At 37.6% G+C, this 12,938-nt stretch overlaps 4 protein-coding genes across 4 annotated transcripts; 1 reads left to right on the top strand and 3 right to left on the bottom strand.

Annotated features, from left to right (window-relative positions):
• Positions 1-79: 79 nt before the first annotated feature.
• EAE97_008950 (uncharacterized protein) lies at positions 80-1,299 on the bottom strand (the record flags this gene model as incomplete). The annotated part of the gene is made up of 2 exons (XM_038879465.1): positions 80-710; positions 764-1,299. 2 exons carry the CDS (start codon positions 1,297-1,299, stop codon positions 80-82), a joined length of 1,167 nt encoding a protein of 388 aa, XP_038729478.1.
• A 474-nt stretch (positions 1,300-1,773) lies between these two features.
• EAE97_008949 (uncharacterized protein) lies at positions 1,774-3,878 on the top strand (the record flags this gene model as incomplete). The annotated part of the gene is made up of 2 exons (XM_038879464.1): positions 1,774-1,808; positions 1,958-3,878. The coding sequence occupies 2 exons, from the start codon at positions 1,774-1,776 to the stop codon at positions 3,876-3,878; spliced, it is 1,956 nt and encodes a 651-aa protein (XP_038729477.1).
• A 1,342-nt stretch (positions 3,879-5,220) lies between these two features.
• On the bottom strand, positions 5,221-6,228 carry EAE97_008948 (uncharacterized protein; the record flags this gene model as incomplete). The annotated part of the gene is made up of 2 exons (XM_038879463.1): positions 5,221-6,002; positions 6,081-6,228. 2 exons carry the CDS (start codon positions 6,226-6,228, stop codon positions 5,221-5,223), a joined length of 930 nt encoding a protein of 309 aa, XP_038729476.1.
• A 2,310-nt stretch (positions 6,229-8,538) lies between these two features.
• EAE97_008947 (uncharacterized protein) lies at positions 8,539-9,807 on the bottom strand (the record flags this gene model as incomplete). The annotated part of the gene is made up of 1 exon (XM_038879462.1): positions 8,539-9,807. One exon carries the CDS (start codon positions 9,805-9,807, stop codon positions 8,539-8,541), a length of 1,269 nt encoding a protein of 422 aa, XP_038729475.1.
• Positions 9,808-12,938: the final 3,131 nt, after the last annotated feature.

Here is a 12,938-nt window from a genome sequence, read left to right as displayed (position 1 = left end):
GGATGTTTAGAATAATCAGTCATAGAAGCTGCCAATAGAAAAGCGGGTAGCACATAACATGGGCATGAAATACAAGAACCTATGCCGACTCTAAGTATGTTCCTGCCAGCCAAACAAGTGAACATCCTGCTAAAGCCCATGCGCCCACAGCTTTCTTGCCCCACCAAGAGTCATCTACTTCAACCTTCGCAGCACGTATTTTGCGAGTCGGACGATCTCCTGAAAGTGAAGCAGAGGACGTGGCATTCTTTTCAGCCGTTTCAGTTCGTTCACGCAGCTCAGCAATCTTCTTACCTAGTGAGAGTAGGTCCTCTTTCCATTCTGTGTCGTTTGCAATCTTGTCAACTTCCACATTTTGCACATTTCCGAAGAAATCCATCAGTAGTCTTTCTCTACCTCCTTGCTCTCCACCTGGGAATAGGTCCCATCTAACACCTGGATGCGAATGGATTTTAGATTCATCATAACTATCAAACAAATCGCCCAGCGTCTTCTTGCTTCCAGGTTCTCGAACCTGAGTTTCAAGGAAATCTAGATTGTAATATGTATATCGATCAATGACTGCTACCCCAACATCATTATCTGCATGATGGGAGTATGATGATTGATCAATTTCCGAAGAGCCCGTCGCAATGATATTGGGAGAGTAGAATTTGCTGTACATGGTATTCGCTTGGCAAGTATCAATCATGAAGAGTAATTCATGGTACCTTTGGAGTTATGATTAGTATATGCTTTATTCTGAGGTCGAAGTCAAACAAACCTCTTTTTCTCCCACATCTGCTCGAATGCATCTGCCAAATCAAATGCGCTGATTTCCTCTGCGTCTTGAAATTTCAAGAACTCATTACCACCATGACCTGTCATGTAAACCAAGATGTTGCTTCGATCGTCCGTCAAAAGCCTCTTACTTCTCGGCATCTCTTCACCAACTCTATCCGTCAGCAGCCGAATAAAGTTCTCTACAGTAACCTCGTATCCTCTGTAATCAACCTCGATATTGTCTCCGTATAAGTCCACCGCGCGATCGGCGTTACTGTAGACTGTGCCAGGAAAGGCATTACGAGGATTGCATGCCATATCGTCGGGTAACATAAGAATAATTTGAGAATCTGGAATTCCTAGTCGTTTGACGGTACGATAGAGAGAGAGAACATTCGCTAAATGTCGATAATTAAACCAGAATCGCGAAGTTGATACGAGGACTGCCCAATTGCTTGTATGTTCTGCGGTTGCAAGTAAAGGTGCGAATAGAGGCGCAAACACCAGGGGAAGGTGGATGAAGTTGGCTAACCTCATGATGGAATCTATTTCAATATGGAAATGGGTTTATTTTTCAGAATTTTCTCTTGTACTGTGGCAACTTGCCAAACTTGTCAAACGTTTTGTACAATCAATGTGATGGATCTTTAGGAATGATTTCTTCAGAGTCAGTTGGAAAGGCACAGGCGCAGCAAGAGCTTACCAATCGTCAGAGCTTCCCCTGGGCGCGTCAGCACGGTCACAATCACGTTCCTGAAAATTAATGCCTTAGATTACTTTCTGCCTTTTATTGAAGGCTTGAAACGAATACCTGCTGTGACATGCCCCGCCCCGCGCGACCCGCGTTTCAAACAATTCTCAGACACTTGAGTTAATTCCAAGGTAATTTTGCACTAAGCATTTGCTGTACATCGACGGCTCATTTTTAAAATCCCTCTTATAATCACCTCAACGAGCCATCTTTACCATTGACTGCATGCTCTGCTATCGAAGATTTCTCAGCAAATAACAATGGGTAGGCCGCCGGCTGTTATCATTGTTGTCAGGTAAGAGATTCTTAACGGTCCAAATTGCATCATTACCAAATTGGGTTTTCTTTTTCTAGTCGTGTAAACCAAAATTTAACATTACCATTTCACATAACGTCCTCATGAAAGACTCTTTTGCTGGCAGTAATATCTAACCCTTTACACAGACATGGTGCTCGCCTCGATCAAGCAGATAATCAATGGTACCTCACAACTCCGACTCCATACGATCCGCCTCTTACATATGGTGGATGGTCGCAATCAAGAGCTCTCGGTGCCCGTATAGCTAGCATCCTACGAACTCGCGAGACGGATGATGAGTTTATTGCTCGAGATGGTCAAAATGGGGGTAAAAACAGAAAGAGAAGGCACAAAGTTATTATACATACTTCGCCATTTTTGCGCTGCGTCCAGACATCAGTTGCCATAAGTTCTGGCCTCGCACAAAACCCGGGGCACACACATCACTCTCAGCGATCTTCTTCCACGCATTCTCAACACAAAAGTTCGCAGATGCACTCGTCACCCAGAGTTCGTCCGACTACATCAACAGACTCGCCTAGACTAGCCCCACTCCTGGAGACTACAGCTATTGCGTCGAGCTCGAGTAATAAGATTATCGGACAAACTGAAAACATAAAAAAATCGATAGTACGAGTTGATGCATTTCTCGGAGAATGGCTGGCTCCAGATTACTTCGAACATATCACTCCACCCCCAAGCTCTATTATGATGGTAGCTGGTGCTAAAGCCGATTTGTTACGAAGAGAGGACCACAATAGCTTGATACATGTGCGAGACTTTTCCGTCCAAGGTTCATCCTTCCAACCATTTCCGGGTGGATGGGGAAGTCCTATTACAGCCGAGAAAAAAGAGTTTCCATCAGTATCGAGTTTGAGCCATGCGCTACCCAGAAGAGATCGAACGAGCAGTTTGAGTAGCGTGGGAAGTGATGGAAGTCGTCAAGGCTTGAAGGCCGATGGCCATCTGCCAGCTTCTGAACACGGCATTTATCAACCACCTGTTCCGAGTTATGCAATTTCTACGTCTGATCCTATACCACCTGGATATGCTACTCACGCTAGAGATGCATGTGTTGATGTTGATTATCAATGGGACAGCATGCGCGAGCCTTTGAGTTGGGGAAATGGTGGTGAATACGGTGAAGAATGGCCCTCGATGCATAAAAGATTTCGCAAAGGCCTCCACAACATGTTAGATTGGTATAATACTAGTGAGAATTTTGATCAAATGGCAACCAAGACTCCTTCTAGTCCAGAGCTTGGAAAGCAGTTTTCCATTGACGAAGATCAGGAAGATGAAGATACGGATTTGGTTCTTATCCTGGTCACTCATGGCGCTGGTTGCAATGCCCTCATTGGTGCCTTGACCAACCAACCCCTCTTGATGGACGTCGGTATGGCATCATTAACTATGGCCGTCCGAAAACCTACTACCGAAGAGATCCCCGCTTCACCCCCTGGGGCAACATCTAAGGCACATTCTCGTACAAACTCGAAGAATTCATTAATCGCAAACGAATATGATATAAAACTATTAGCAAATACCGAGCATCTTCGATCTACTCCGAACAGTACTGTCTCTTCCCGCAATCCTTCCATCGCAAACCTGTCTACATTCCGTGAACGTCAACCTGCAGATCCCAATCGTTCCACGACTGTAAACTCTAGTCTGGGTAGTATCAGAAGAACAGCAAGCGTGGCGAGTTCTCAGCCTCGCACCTTTACACCGGCCAGGCAATCATCTATTGGGCTTTGGAGCGCCACTCCTCCGCTTAGGGAATCCGTCGATGAAAATGATGACACGGATGCTGATAGCATGATATTGAATTTTGGAGATGATGGAACAAACGCGAAGACACTACCGTCGACATCGACATCGGCCGTTGAAGAAGATAATAAAGCAACCGTGGCGAAGAACCAAGAGATAGAAATAAGTGCTGTAGAGGAAGATGAAGTTGCTCCCTTGGGATTATGGGGTTCACCAAGACTACAAGCAAGTTCGGGCCCAGCTGTAGATCCTGGACATGCGCCAAAGAGAAGGTGGACAGTTAACGAAAGATCATAATTGTCCACTGACATCAAGGAACGAGGTCATTCAATATGCGAATGGAGAGAAAGAAGAGGAGAGAAATCTGACCCGAGAATTGACGATACCACAGCATGGATCGATAGCTCTTCTTGCGCCTAGGGTAGGGTAGGGTTATGGATGGATGGGTGGGTGGAAGAATAGACTTTTGTGAACTTTTATTAGTTGATCATTTCATTGGAGCGTGGCGTGGGTGTACGGTGTTCAATAGGTCTAAATGGGATAAACCAAAAGTGTGCACGGATATGATAGCATGGCCAATCCAAACGATTTCATGTAAACAAGAGCTTGCAAATGGTCTAAGGGATGACATGCTGGTAACATCGACTGGATGGTTTTTGGTCATTGCATATGTTAATTAGGATAAGGGATCACTAGTGTAGCATCGGACGCAGGGTTATCTTTCTATTCAGATGTTATTCCACTCAAGATGTCTATTATGATTATCATTATTATTGCTACTATGTCACCCCGGGTGAACCTATGAGAATGAATGTAAGATGCCACCACCATGAGACATACACTTTTTGTGACTATCAGGTATTACGTGGATAGTCGAAACCATATCAGAATTGAATATCTTAGGCAAAAAGACTTGTTTCCCGAGATCCAACAGACCAATAACTATCGACCAACTCACAATCAAATGCTGGCAAATATCTATAAGAATGATTAGCGCAAGTCCTTTCAACAATTTCAAATCATATTAAAAGAGGTGCTGTATCTCATTGCTCATTCTCAAAAGTGGTTTGTTCCTCATCAACGACCCGAAGGCTATATGAGTGGTGCATGAAACTCGTGTCTAATCATTGCGGGATTGCGGGGTGGTATGGAAAGTCAAAATAAAGTTTGAGGGAAACGTACTGTGCCTGGAAGATGGTCCGGTCTTTGCATATAGCAAGAGACAACATATGGTGACGCTTGTGTTTGATGTCCTTCCTCGCACCGAAGTACGCAGTCTGATTGGAAGATCTCATTAAAATGATATGAAACAATATGGATGGTTGAGATTTTGAGAGTTAAATCACCTCGTCGACTTTCTCAAAATCTCAACCATCCATATTGTTTCACAGGGGGTAATGACACAGCTGACGGGCTGTCACTACGTTCTAAGAGAAGATTGTTAGCTGCATTCGACTTATATACAAATAATTGACATAAAATGTAGCTGAACAATCAGAGAGGCTCGCATGCGTAATATTTGTAACCATGTATTTTGTCTTCAAGACTAATCGATTTTTTACCATCATCATAAAGTTCCGTATCAAAAATTGCAAAGAAGAAAAAAGAGCACCGGACTTACCAAAGGTTACGATATCGCTCAATCATCGTCGTCATCAAACTCATCCAGTTGGAATACCTTGGGTCTATCGGCGCCGACGCCTGCGCCTGCATTCGCACTCATAGCGTTATTCCTTCTCTCCATATCCGCTCTGTGTTTCTCCTCTTCTTTCACTCTTTGCGCCTCTTTCTCCCTCTCTAAATCTTCAGCTTTCTCTCTCTTCTTTTGTTCTTCAAGCTCGGGATCCCATCCTTCAGGATCGATCCCACCGTCAAGCAATGCTTGGATATTTGCTAATGCACCCCCTCTGATATCCTCTTCACGAGCCCATGGCTGGAATGGACGATCATCGAGTTTTGTGTTAAGAGCCTGTACAATCTCTGCGTCAAGGGCCGTTTGCGACTGAGAAGGCTGTTGTGATACTTGATCTTGACTTGGAGCGGGCGGATTGGATCCATTAGGAGTCACCGAGGGGACATCTGTATCCATAGCGTTCCCATTCGCTCCATTGCCAGTCACAGTAACACTGGGTGTAGTGCTTCCATTTGTCGCAATTTCCTCTTGCTTCGGTGATGATGTTTCGGGTTTAGAAGATCGAATCTCTGGCGAAGCTGTGTATTTGGAAATTCTTCGCGCATAGCTAAGAAGTTCTTCATACTCTACTAAATTCTTGTTCTCTGGATAATCAGAGGATGGGGTGCTGAGAAGTTCACTTCGTGTGCTAGTAAGAAGGATGAGAAAGTCGCGAATTTTCGTATCGAGGGCTGCAGAGGTTGCATGGAGAGTACCAAGCTTATGGGTGTTCTGCTGATGCTGGTTCACTGTGAAAAGATTGTTAATGAATGAAATTGAATGGCAGGTATTAAAATGGCGGAACAAGTATAAAAGGCTAGACGTACAAAGTGATAATCCATCATTAAGTTCTTGATCCGCAAGAACAAGGTCTTGGGCTAAAGCAGGTACAGGACTATACTTGGAGATTGAAGCTATTAGATTGACAAGAGCCTTTTCGACTCGATCGAATCGTGCATCAATTATTTTGTCCATCTTTGATTGTTTCAAATAAGGAAGGGGGGAGGTGAGAGGAGGGTTGTTGTGTGTTTATGACATGTTTGTGCTAGTATCGATATCCTATAAATAGGAAGTCGAAGGATGGAAGTGATATAAAGCCGTTCCGGAAAATATTGGGAGTTCAACACCTGACAGGTGTGAAATATTCAAAGAATTAAGAAAAAGTTTGAGGAAAAAAGTAGGATTAATAAAAAAAATGAATGAGGTATTTCAAAGACTTTTACTCAATTTATACAGTGAAATTTTTCGGGATCTCTAAGGAAGAAAAAATAAGCGCAGTCCCCACCATAACCTAAGCGCTAGGTTGAACGACAGTATCAATGTCACATGATCTCCAAGCTGCATTGAAGACTTTCTTTCCTCAACAATTAAAAATAAGTCCTGACAAACCACATCATCTTTCACAAGATATACGACATGGTAATAAAAAGACATCGAGAGACGGTGCTGGAACCGGCAAGGAGTACTGACACATTCTTCAGTAAGTGCTCATGGCAGTAGAAAGATATTTCTGTCCAGAAAAAAGGAGAATATTTTTTTGGTGACAGATCAAAATTAACAGAATTAGGTGACCCGAAGCAATAATTTGCCGAGGAGATAATTTCGCGTTCACATACTTGCATTTTGTTCATTTCATTAAAAAGCCCTAGAAAGTTTTCAAGCTTAAGGGAATTACGATTGATATCAATTCCTCAAACGGCTCAAGGCTGTGCTATACTCAGCGAACCGACCGCCTACCCTCATTCGATGACTCTCGGGTTATGGCCATTGAATCCAAGGAAGAAGTGTTTCTTTGTTGTTTCTATATTGTTTTCTTTATTCTTTCTTTATTCTTTCTTTATTCTTTCTTTATTCTTTCTTTATTCTTTCTTTATTCTTTCTTTATTCTTTCTTTATTCTTTCTTTATTCTTTCTTTATTCTTTCTTTATTCTTTCTTTATTCTTTCTTTATTATCGGGAAAATCTCATAGCTTGAAAAAATTCATCTACGCCGGTACTGTGTGTCGATACCGGTGACAACAGCATCCGCAAATCCATTGGTGAATATTTGCCGAAGCATTGCATTTGTCCTCAAAGCATTAAGTAGGCGCCCGCTATTGTCGAATTCTGTGGCGGTGTACAGAGCGTCATGAGCAGATCGACTATGTTCTTAGTAGCTGGTATGTTAAACCCAAAGTCTACAATCTACTACTGACTAGTCGTTCTAAATTTGTCTATTTGATATGATACCCGAAATTTTGTCATCTCCATCAGATAGGAGCTCGGTTCGCCTTTTGCAAGTGCCGGTTTTTCCTCTGAGGTCACTCAAGTGGTACATTGTTGTTAAAACCGTTTTTCGGGCTGTTATCACTGGAGAACCCTCTTAGTTGAGACATGTTGATACAAGATAATTTTTCGTCGGATGATGAGGCCCTCTACTTTCCGAATGACAAGACGCATGTTCGTGTGGTGATTATCAAGTCTTGTAAGGGTTGATTCTGTTTTTCTAAATATCAAAGTCATCATTAAAAGCGTGTTCAAAATAGTGTTCATTTTGGAATTCTTAATTAAGTGTTTCTCTTTGGAACTTGAATGCAGGATTCATAGGAGAATGGTTCTTCTTCTAAGTCCAACTTCTCATCTAGTTTAAGTGAATTAATGTACAAGTACATACAATTTTGAACGGCAACTTTTTTTTATGGCTTGTAGGGCAGAAGATGCATGGAAGTGGACGCAAACGCCGTCGTACTAATGAAAGTAGTCTTAACCATCTTCTTATATTTCACCAAGTTTCCGCAGAACTTGTATGGTTACTGTAATGCATCTCCGTATCTTCACATATCGTGGAACAATAGACACTTTCGTCAGCCATATGTCATGCAACTCTTATTGAAGCTGATTATAATCGATTTGCCCCTGGCAAAAGAGGAATATACTAAACTAATTACTCAAGTCGGGAGCATTAGCTACTTACAAACTTTAATGGCACCGACTGCTGAGCTCTTTAATTTTGAGACTTCCAGGAACTCGTACATCACAAAGGTCACACTTTGATTTTATCACGACCTAATTTAGAGAACTATCGTCAGACTCATCACAGGCAATCGATCACACTCTACGGAACGCTCACAAAGTAGTTCAATCACTATTAAATATTTCTTCGGAAAATAATGGAAGAGAGTAAAGGGAAATAAGAGATGTGGGAAATCAATTTATATAGTTTATTATTTAACTTGTTTGCTTGACTTTAGGCCGATTGCCAACTATGTCAAGAGAGAAAGCAGAACAGAGGCAATTAACTACACATCATGACTCATTCTCGTTTGAATTGGATGAATTTTTGCCACTATTGCTGCCTTCGTCCTGATCAGCTTCATTGTCATCTGTGGATTCAGAGTTACTCGTAGTTGGCTCTGATTCTTTGGAGCTATCCTTTCCCTTGTTCTCCTCAGCATTTTTCGCAAGATTGATGAGACGAGCGCGAGCCCAGTTGACGAAATTTTCATGACGTGCTGCATCATCTTTAGTTCTCTGTTCAAAAGCATCTTTGTCAGTTACCATGTCGGCACAATAGTAATAGGCTTGCGCTGGGCAACCGAGCCACATGAAGAAGTCAATCGTACTAAGATGTCCTTCACCAAAGCCGATCGGCTTTGCGACATCTTGTCGTAGTTGCGCCAGCAATTCATCATGTTTGGCAAAACATGCTTTTTCCACGAACTTAATACACACATGTATCCAGTTGAGAATAGCTTGAGGATCAAGAGAGCCATGGTGGTGTCGAAATTCAATGGTGCGTATCCCATCTTGGTAAGGAGTTTTTAGACCCTCTATGTTGAACGCGAGCCGACCTGCCATTAATGACTCACCAAAATCTTCAATCAACGACTCATTATCGGTGTATGCTAGTATCTTTTCAAGAACTTCGACTCTTGTGAGGTCAGGATTCGCCATAGCAAAACGACCTTTCGAAAAAGGAGGGCACCAGTCACCTGATACACGATCTGGTGAAAAGATCAATTCTGTTTGTGGCTCATATGTATACGCAATAGCTAAAAGGTGTTGAAGTTTTAGGAATTGAAAGCCGTTGAACGAGTTACCTACGTGAACGTGTAAACCTGCGGTCTCATCAACACATACCCTATAGTTTCCTCTTACCGTCCTCAACACTTCTCTGATCGCATTCCGAGCAGGTTCAGTGTAATAATAGGGAGGAGAAGTTATCTCCATTCCATTTCTATGGTAGATTTTGCTCTTATTTTCAGCAGGCCTGAGAGTGTCATCGCCAACAGTTGTATCTTCTTTCAAAATCCAACATTTTATGGACTCCTCATCTGTCATATCATTACTCGTAATGACTGCTGGTATACCAATTGCCGTCAACTTCTTGAGGATATCGCGATTGATAGCTTCTTTATCAGGGAATTTCTTGCCATCAACCTCGCGAGGATCTCTAGGATGGGGATCAGGCTTATCTGCATCCACTGTAGCGAAGATGAATTCGAGTTCGAGTCCGAATGTAAGATTAGTCTCGCCCTCCACTGGGGCAGTGTCTGGAATATTTTCTTGTGACATTGTATCTGAAATAGATGTTAATCTGTTGGTTGCTATGTTTAGGGCTGATTAGAAACAGGCATGAGGTTGGTGAATCTACTTCCGCAACTCAACAAGCATTTAAGTAAGTTAATAAAGGCATTGTTCTGTGGTAGTTTTGCAATTCGAAGGGGATTGGAGATTTGTCATTGATTTATATAATGCTTTGTTGATTCTTTGTTCTCAGATAAAGGAACTACTACAAAACATTGGTTTAATTTTACTACAGCTCCCGACTGCCAAAACAACACATTATTTACAATGATGATAATACGCTCGCTTTGAGAAGAAGAAGGATACAAAATTCTTCACTTATATACCAGAGTCAGGCCGAATTACTTTATCAGCTGAAGCATGGGAATTCCAAGCACACGTTAAATTCAATAAGTCGCCGTCCAACAGATCAACTAACTCACTTTCTCTTTCCAGAATTTGGACTGCCAATCCTTCTTAAGTATGCCAAGCAATATGACAATGCATGATCCAGGCCTGAATGCTGAGGAATCATATTAGTTTTCTGAATTTTCAAAGAAGATTCTACTCATATGAACTTTTAAACTTACTCCCGGATTATCCATGTAAAAAAATCACTACCCACCCATCTTGACCCAGGCAAATGTACCACATCTATTCGTGGTGCGTTAGCTAACGTCAAATTACATGTTCGTAAGTTCCAGTACCTTGACCAAAACCCCAAAGATAGTGACCATGGAGGTGCATGGGGTGTGATTGGGCATTGGTTGTTTCAATTATTCAATTAACCCCAACGTTAGCTTCTGGTAATTGATAAACTTCTTGTTCTGGTGTCCATGTATCATTGCCTTTATAAGACCGTAATAATGTCGGATAGTTCCACTGATAGAGGAAATAATGTTTTCCCATTTGCCAAATCACACCACTGGTTTTGTTGATGACAAACGAAAATTCATGCTCTTCTGCTGGAGAGTCTGATGCGATATGAAATACGAGAACTCATGAGTTCATCTTCACAAAGTTTGTCAGTTGAAGCGTTTGCCCACCGAACAGAAGTTGTATTATCGATGAAAGTGTTGGAATATCTGATAGGATTGATTTCTAATAGCTTACTACTATATATATACCTATAATAAAGCTCTTCTTTTTTAATCTTTTTATCTCAAAGATTAATTAAGGGATTATTATATTAATAATATATAACGTGGTTTATCATCGAATAGCCTATATCATCAAGTGGCTCACTTTCACCTCAATTTACACCTATCTCTTTCAATACACATTTTATTAACAATCTATAATGAATTCGAATAATCAAGAAGCTTATATACTTTTTATTATCAAAACTATTTATAAAAATAAAAAATTAAGTATTCAAAAAGTTATTATATTCTATAATATTCTTTATATAATTCTTCAATATAAAATGAAAAATTTATTTCTTTATATAAAAACTCGAATAAATTATTATAAGATTATAGAATTAAAAGAAAAAGTGATTATTTAATATATATTTAATATAAATTTAAAAGGATTTCTATTTAAATTAAAGAATATAAAAGATATAATAAATAATATTCTTGAATCAAGAAATACAAAATATATTAAAAAGCTTTAGGTATATCAATTTGTAAAATATTAAATCGAATTAAAAATATATTTTAATTATATTTATAATTTTCAAAAAGCTTTTTATAAGAATCCTAAGCTTTTTGAAAAGTGTTTTAATTAATTATAAATATATAAGTGAAATATAGTATTTTGAATAAAGATTTTTATAATTTCAATGAAATAGACTTATAATAGGAATTATATATATAATAATAGTAATAATTAGTATTAAATAAGATAATAAAAAACAAAACAATATAATTAGATAATTGAGAATGGATTATAATAATAATATATGAAAATAAAAAGAATAAAACTATTCCCCTATTTCTAATAATTTAAAAATAAGTTTATTTCTTTAATTAATATACTGAAACAAATCTTTCTATAGAATAAATTATTAAATCTATATTTAATAAGTGAACAAATAATAAAACAGATTTAGAATAATTGAAATATTTTGATAAATATATTAAGAATCGAAGAAAAAGCAAATATTGAATATTGATACTAAATAAATATAAAAGCCACAAATTAATAACTTTTTAAATATATTATAAAAAAAACAATATTATATATTTATATTTATTACTATATTTAAATTATTTAATTTAATTATTTAATATTGATTATTTTAGTAATCTAAATATTTATATAATAATCAAATTAATGGATTTATTAAGATATATATTAATTATATTTCGAAAATTGAATTCTTTATAACTTTTAAAATTATATATAAAGAATTAATTACTTTTTAGAATATAAAATCAGGATTTCAAAAAACAGATTTAATATTATTTAATTCTGAAATTATATTCTCGAAATTAGATATTCGAATTTGTATATTTACTTCTTTCTTTTTTGATTTAAATTAATAAATCTCTTAAATCCCTTATAATTCAATTAAAGTTTTTTCTTAATTAATATTAATTAAATTTTAAATAATTTATTATTAAGTAAGCTTTTTTATATCTATATTCGAAATTATATTAATTCTAATTAAAAATATAAAAAAATTAACTTATAAAAATATACTTTTAAATATAAAAATTTATATACTTTAAATAACAAATAAAATATTAAATAAATATTAATATACAAAAAAAAACCTAATTATATTAAAAAAGAATATTTATTAAATAAAAAACTTTTGATATATTATTTTAATAAAAGATTGATATTCAGATTTAATATAATAAATATCAAAAAAAGGGGAATTCTAATAAAAAAGCATTTTCTAATCAATATTATAATAAATACGAAAAAATAAGATATAATATAAGAATCTATTGAAATAATATAATAAATCCTAGATTATTAGATTACTAATAGTTTTAATCAATTAATTTAATTGTTATTAAATAATATAAATTTGAAAATATAAATTGAGATGAAAGTGGGCCATTCAATGATATAGGCCACTCGATGATAAACCACGTTAATCAATTATATAATTTATAATAATAGAAAATTCATCTATTATTTAATATTCTTATTATTAATAAATTCAAAATATTCAATTATTA

Source organism: Botrytis byssoidea (assembly GCF_014898295.1).
Source record: "Botrytis byssoidea strain MUCL 94 chromosome Unknown BBYS_020, whole genome shotgun sequence".
Taxonomy (NCBI): domain Eukaryota; kingdom Fungi; phylum Ascomycota; class Leotiomycetes; order Helotiales; family Sclerotiniaceae; genus Botrytis; species Botrytis byssoidea.
Note: the sequence above shows the minus strand (reverse complement) of the source record. Positions and strands in the feature narration are given on the sequence as shown.